The sequence below is a fragment of the Corapipo altera genome, unplaced genomic scaffold, assembly GCF_003945725.1.
Source record: "Corapipo altera isolate COAL_440 unplaced genomic scaffold, ASM394572v1 96, whole genome shotgun sequence".
Lineage (NCBI taxonomy): Eukaryota > Metazoa > Chordata > Aves > Passeriformes > Pipridae > Corapipo > Corapipo altera.
The window spans coordinates 271,474-278,112 of record NW_020884962.1 but is presented as its reverse complement, the minus strand read 5'-3'; the positions used below and the strand labels follow the sequence as shown (position 1 = coordinate 278,112).

The following is a 6,639-nucleotide window of genomic DNA, read 5'->3' as shown; positions in this document are numbered from 1 at the left end:
GAGGTGGGAATGGCCTTGGGAATTTCAGGAGAGCTGGTGGGATTTCTCAGGGGATGAGAACTTAGAACTGTGCTCCCTTAGGAAGCATTTCAGGAGTTCACACTAAACCACCACCCGAATTTCAGTTTGGAAGGAGCAAAACTGAGACTCCCCCGGGGTTTGTTTGCTGACTGATCCATCCTTAACTCCCTGTGGATGTGACTTCCAGCCTGGGATCCCTCCTCTGGACACCTGGTGGGTGCTGGAGACCTGTTGTTTGTAATATCATCTCTCAAATTCAGTAAAAATCCACTTAAATCTCCTTCTGAGGTCCTGATTTAATTCATCTGTCAGAAAAGGGCACGAAATTCCCCCAAAACACGACACCCATCCCCTTTTTCTGGTTATTTTCTGGAGTGGGCATGCCATGCTCAGAAGGAGATGTGGATCCCTCTGGAATCCCCCTGGATTCCCCAGGCTATTCCCAGCACCTGGTGGGTGCTGGAGACCTCCTGGGTCCCACAGGAGGAGAGTGGGATGTGTTTAAACCATGGCCACACACGCCCAGGGCCTGGGTGAGCCCATTCCAGGTGGGATCATTCCTGAGCCTTATGGGACAACTCCAGGGCAGCCCTGGGGTGTCCTTGGCTCACTCTGACAGTCCACACCACTGTAATTAGCTGAGCAGGTTAATTAACACCGGGGTGAGATGGAGCACCCCAAAATGTGCTGATTCTCTGGGAATACAGTGGCTAAAAGCAGCAGTGCCCAGGGAATGATGTCCCTGAGCACGTGCAGCGCCGTGTCTGCACAAAACCTCCCGTGGGATGAGCTCCACAGCCACTGGAATAACTTGGCTGGTGGGTCCCTTCCCAAGATTTTGGGGCCTGAGTTAGAGACAGTGCTCTGGAAAAGCAGCTGCCACAGAGTAGTGAGGAATCACCCAAAAACCCCACCCTGTTCCAGGGGGTGTTTTTAGCAGCCATAGGGGAGCCACATCCATCACCTCGGCCTTGTCTGACTCCCGGTTATTTTCTGGAGCGGGGGATGCCGCGCTCAGAAGGAGATGTGGATCCCTCTGGAATCCCCCTGGATTCCCCAGGCTATTCCCAGCCCTGAGCGTGCCTGGGGAGACCCACACCACTCTGATTACACCATTCCAGGGCTGAGGAACACCCCGGCCAAGGACACCCCGCTGCGCCCTGTCACCCACACCCTGACCTGTCACCCACGTCCCTGCATCCGTTGGGACATCAGCACATGGAGCATTTCCCACGGATTAGCTACAGCTCAGCTCCCTGGCAGGAAAAGAGATCCCAGTGGGATGCAGCTCGGAGTTCCTGTGGGGGTTTCCTGCGTGTTCACGGGTTGGTTGAAGCCGCGCGGGACTGTTTGGATTTTGGGAAGACTTATAAGGGGAAAAAAAAGCCTCGCTCCCGCCTCCCACCAGGCTCTGGGAAGCAGGAATTAAAGCCTAAAAAAGGCATTTTGGTGTTGTCTGATCACAAAGAATGAAACATCCCAGGGTGGTGTCAGCTCTGGCTGCAAGGAGGGGAATGGAGGTGGAACATCCTGGGATGTCACAGCACTGGAATCTCATGGGAGCAGCACATCCCCTCAGCTCCGAGCACGACACGACTTCCTAAGGGGTTTAATATTTGCAGAATCACGAAATCATGGAATTGTTGAGCTTGAGAAGCCCTCTAAGACCATCAAATCCAAGAGTTCCTCCAGCACTGCCAAGGCCACCACTAATCCATGGCCCCAGGGGCCACATCCACAGGGCTTTTAAATCCCTGCAGGGATGGGGACTCCACCACTGCCCTGGGCATCCTTTTCCAGTGCCTGACCACCCCTTCCATGAAGAAATTTTCCCTCATATCCAACCTAAACCTCCCCTGGCACAGCTTGAGGCCGTTTCCTCTTGTCCTACCCCTTGTCCCCTGGGAGCAGAGCCCAGCAGGGCTCCCCCCTCCTGTCAGGGAGTTGCAGAGCCAGAAGGTTCCCCCTGAGCCTCCTTTTCTCCAGGCTGAGCCCCCCCAGCTCCCTCAGCTTCCTCCCATCCCAGCTTCCTGGCAGTATTTCACCTCCTGGACACTTTCTCCCCAGCAAATCCCTTCTTTTCCCCTCTTTCTGCAGCTGTGGCAGCACCGGAACACCCCAAATCCTGCTTTTTAAAAATTATTCTGGCTTTTTTTTTTTTGTGCATCCCCCCTGGCTGAGACCCACCCCCCCCTTGCTGCTCCCTCTCCAGGGCAGGGCACCTCCCGGCCGGGCTGAATGACCGGTGACTTCCAAGAGTTTTTTGGGAGCGTGAAACCAAAGCCCTGGGCACGAGGAGAATCCGGGAAGCCTTCGCACTATGTGAACTTTGCAGGGTCGGGAACAGCCGGTGCTCCAGGATTTCCACACATCCTCTCCCCCTGGTGACGGAGCAGCGGATCAAATGGCCGCGGCTCCAGCTGAATCCGCACCCCCAAGTCTCCCCCGGAACCCTGGGATGCAGAATCCAGAGGGAAGATGGTGATTCCAAGCCCCCAGCCAGGCTCTGGTGTTGCCCACCACGGTCAGATCCCCGCTGCAGCCCAGGGGATGTGTGCCCAGGGAGGTGGCACAGCCCTGGGACACCGGGACAGCCCCGGTCATGCGTCACCCCTGGGAGCCGAGTGCCTTGGCATGGAAAACCAGGGCGGATCAAATTCCCGGCAGGTCCACGTGGCCCACGGGTTGGGATGAAACCTACACCCGTGGGGACGTCAGCAAGGGACAGGGACACGGGACACGGCCCCTCCAGACCCCCGGGGAGCGACAAATAAATCCCAAATGGAGCAAAGCCCCTGGGCCCGGAGCTGAGCCGGGGGTGAAGCCACCACAGCCCCCCCCGGCCCAGCGTGGCCAGCCAGGGGGATGCCTGCCAGCCATCCCTGGGATTTGCTGGTGATTCCCCCCCGATCAAATTCAGCTGCATCTTGGCTCCGGGGCCACGGGCAGCCAGAAAGCCCCCGATGATCCCAGAGGAAAAGCCCCTCCCCAAAGGAAAGCCCTTTCCAGAGGAAAAGCCCCTCCCAGAGGAAAGCCCCTCCCAGGCTGTGGCACCTGCCCTGCAGAAGGTTTGTGAACCTTGTCCCCTCTGTCCCCAGGAGGGGAGGGGAGAGGGGAGGGGTCTGGCCTGTGCTGGGCCCACAGTCCAGCCACCGGCTGCTCTTCCCACTTGCCAGTGATGGCACCACCCATCAGCCCTTCCCAGGGGATAATTCCCTATCCACTCTGCCCCCCCCCCCCCAAATGGGATCTGGCTGGTCCCCTAGGAAAAGAAGATCCCTTAGGAAAAGTGTTGGGACACCACAGAAACCCTCCCCACAGCCAGGGGCCTTCCCTGAGCCCCAAATCCCACAGACCATCTCCAATTCCACAAAACATCCCTCAACCTTCCCTGAGCACCCCAGACCTGCACTGGGGTCCAGGCAAGAGGGGACCCATCCCTAGAGCCCCCTCCACGCCCACAGTGAGCTCACCTGTCACTGCTGGGGCTGATAAGGCAAAAAACCCACCTTTTTCCTCCCAGATTTAGGAATCCCTCTGGGATGGGAGCGCAGCAGAGGGGTTGTCACCCCACAGAACGTCCCTGCCCCTCTCCCATGGCAGGAGCTGAGGCAGCCACCTCGTTACACAGACACCTTTATTCTGGTCAGAGTGAAGGCTGGGCTGGGGGGAGAGGGGGGCAGCACCCTGGGGGGCACAGGGGTCACCCAGGGGTCACCCAGGGGTCACCCAGGGGTCACCCAGGGGGCCACGTGGAGATCAGTCCTTGGTCCCGGCCTGTGTGTGGCTGCTGCCAGAGTGTAGAGGGGGGGTCTGCCCACCAAAATCCCCCCCAGGGCACTGGGGCAGCTCGGGGACCTGTGTGGCACAAGGAGTGTCCCAAAGTGTGGAGGGAGTGATGAGAAGTGTCCCCAGGTGTGGTGGGTGTGATGAAAAGTGTCCCCAAGCACAGTGGGAGTGATGAGAAGTGTCCCCAAGCAAAGTGGGAGTGATGAGAAGTGTCCCTAAGTGTGGTGGGAATGATGAGGAGTGTCCCTAAGCACGGCGGGAGTGATGAGAAGTGTCCCTAAGTGTGGTGAGAGTGATGAGGAGAAGTGTCCCCAAGCACAGTGGGAGTGATGAGAAGTGTCCCCAAGCACAGTGGGAGTGATGAGAAGTGTCCCTAAGCACAGTGGGAGTGATGAGAAGTGTCCCTAAGCAGTGTGGGAGTGATGAGAAGTGTCCCCAAGCACGGTGGGAGTGACGAGGAGCCCGGGGCCACGAGCCAAGCAGGAGCCACAACGCAGGAAGCCAAAACCCCAGGGGAGCACAGCCCCAGCCCCCCGAGGTGGGGGCTCCAGGGAGGCACAACCCCCCCACACACACCCCCAGAGCCGGGGAACACTGACTGACCGGAGGCTCCTCGGCGATCGGGGCGTCGGGAAGGGCCGGAGCCGCCCGGTTTAGCGGATGCTGCCGTCGCCGTCGCCGCCCTGCTTCTCCTGCTCGATGGACCACACCAGCTCCTCCACAAACTTCATCTCCGAGGCCACCTGCTTGGCCAGGGCCTCGTAGTGGTTCTCCAGCTTGCGGTAGCGCCGCTTGAGGCCGTTGGCCGCCTGCACCACGCTCTTGGCCTCCTCCTGCGCCTGCTTCTTCAGCGCCTCCGTCTTCTGCAGCTCCTGCCGGATCTGCCGCAGGTCCTGGCTGATGCTCTCGTTCTCCTCCTTGTACCACGACTCCTTCTCCTCGTAGATGGAGCGCAGCGCCTCGATGTCCTCCTGGAAGGACTTCTTGTTCCTCTCCAGCTCCCGCAGGGTCTCCTCGGCCGCCGCCACCTCCTCCATGACCTTGGAGAAGCGCTCGAAGTTGATGTAGGTGTTGTTGGGGGGCATGCTGGAGTGGGACTTGATGGTGTACTCCTTGAGGCGCGTGGTCTTCAGCCGGCGCCGCTCGGGCTTCTTGCAGCTGTCCTCGTTCCGGACGTTCCTCCTCTTGATCACCTGTGGGAGGGACACAGCCGTGGGGTGGGACACAGCAGGGACAGCAGGAGCTGGGTGGCCCCGGCACCCACCCACGGAGCGCCGGCAGCGGCACCAAACCGGCCCCCACGGGGGGTTGGGGATCACGGAGCTGCTGTCAGCACCCACCCCACCTTGAGGGGGTCTGACACCCCAAAAGTGATAATTCTTTAAGTTCTCACCTTAATCCAAGGGTGCTCCAGGCTCTGGGCGATGGTCATTCGCTTCCTGCAAACACAGCAAGGCTGGGATCAGATCAGCTCCCTTTCCCTGTTAAAGCCCTGGAAGTGCAGCTCAGATTCTGTGATCACCTTTGGGGTCTGGATGAGCCCGGACAAACTCGCTGCACTCGGGGTCCCCCCAGGCAGGGGCCACATCCAACCTCCAACCCCTCAAACACAGGCAGAAGAACCTCCAGACCAATGTTCAACCACATGGCTCCACTGCTCCCACCAACCCAGAGCCCCGGGGGCTCAACTCACCCCCTGACCCCTCCCAAACCCTGGCAGAGCTGCTGCACCCCCAGGGGGATCCTGGAATTCACCCCACGCCTCATGTAGGGGAGAGATTTTGGATTCAGAGCTGAACCCTGGCGCAGGCAGGAGTGTGGGAGCTGCCTGTTTGCAGCGGGTTGGGCAGGAGGGACCGTCCCCTCTCCCAGAGGAACCCCCAGCTCCACTCCCCACCCCTCACTTGGGGTCCTTGACGAGCAGGCGGCGGATGAAGTCCTTGGCCAGCTCGCTGGTGTTGCTGAAATACTCCTCATCGAAGTCATAGTTGACAGCAGAGATGTTGGTCAGGGTCTCCTGCTTTGTCTCCCCCAGGAAGGGGGAGGCTCCGCTCAGCCTGTGGAGAGAGAAAGTTAGGACACCCCACAGCCCGAGGTGGGGGGCTCTCCCTGGAGCCCCAACCCCCCCAGACCTCCCTCGTACTCACAGGATGTACGTGATGACCCCGATGCTCCTGGAAGAGAGAGAGGAAGAGGAGGCTGAAGCCCCTCAGAGCACTGTCAGGCCCCTCTCCCCGCACTTTTGGCACAAGGGGAGATCCACTGGCACGAGGGGATCGACTGCTGGAACCATGGGAGTGGGCTCAGGAGGGGGATCACTCACCACATGTCGGCCTCCAGCCCCAGGGGTTCATAATTCACAATTTCTGGGGCTTTGGGAGGAAAGAGAGGAGAAAACAGGCTCATTGTAAGGGGGAAGGAAACTGTCCCCATGGATGCACCCCAGCAGTGGCACTGGGCATCCCTCTGGGATTAATCCAAAGCTTTCAGCAGCCTGAGGAGCCCCCAGGAATGCTGCCAGCCAGGTCTCACCTACAAACTCCGGGGTCCCAAAGATATTCTTGAATTCATTCCCAGCCTCGATCTTGTGGGCGATGCCGAAGTCGATGAGTTTGATGCGAGGGTTTGGCACGTTCTTGTCCAGCAGCATGATGTTCTCTGGCTGGTGGGGGAGAGGAGTTGGGTCTGTCCCCACATACCCACCCCTGGGAGCTGCCCTGGGCTCCTCCTTCCAGAGGTGAGGACATGGGAGAGATCTCAAACTGGGAGAGATCCCAGCACCGACTCCCACACCTCACCTGGGAGCTCATTCCCACTCCCTGCAGCGCC

General features: G+C 59.5%; 1 protein-coding gene across 3 annotated transcripts in view; it reads right to left on the bottom strand.

The window, feature by feature from the left end:
• Nucleotides 1-3,642: 3,642 nt before the first annotated feature.
• DAPK3 (death associated protein kinase 3) overlaps nucleotides 3,643-6,639 on the bottom strand; it is a 5,879-nt gene continuing 2,882 nt past the window's right edge. For all 3 annotated transcript variants that reach the window (XM_027664172.1, XM_027664171.1, XM_027664173.1), the window contains exons 4-9: nucleotides 6,343-6,472; nucleotides 6,134-6,182; nucleotides 5,958-5,984; nucleotides 5,715-5,867; nucleotides 5,204-5,249; nucleotides 3,643-5,003 (exon numbers count right to left, since the gene is read on the bottom strand). In XM_027664172.1, coding sequence (XP_027519973.1) covers nucleotides 4,464-5,003; nucleotides 5,204-5,249; nucleotides 5,715-5,867; nucleotides 5,958-5,984; nucleotides 6,134-6,182; nucleotides 6,343-6,472 — 945 coding nt within the window. In that variant the 3' untranslated portion in view covers nucleotides 3,643-4,463. The remainder of the gene's footprint in view (nucleotides 5,004-5,203; nucleotides 5,250-5,714; nucleotides 5,868-5,957; nucleotides 5,985-6,133; nucleotides 6,183-6,342; nucleotides 6,473-6,639) is intronic.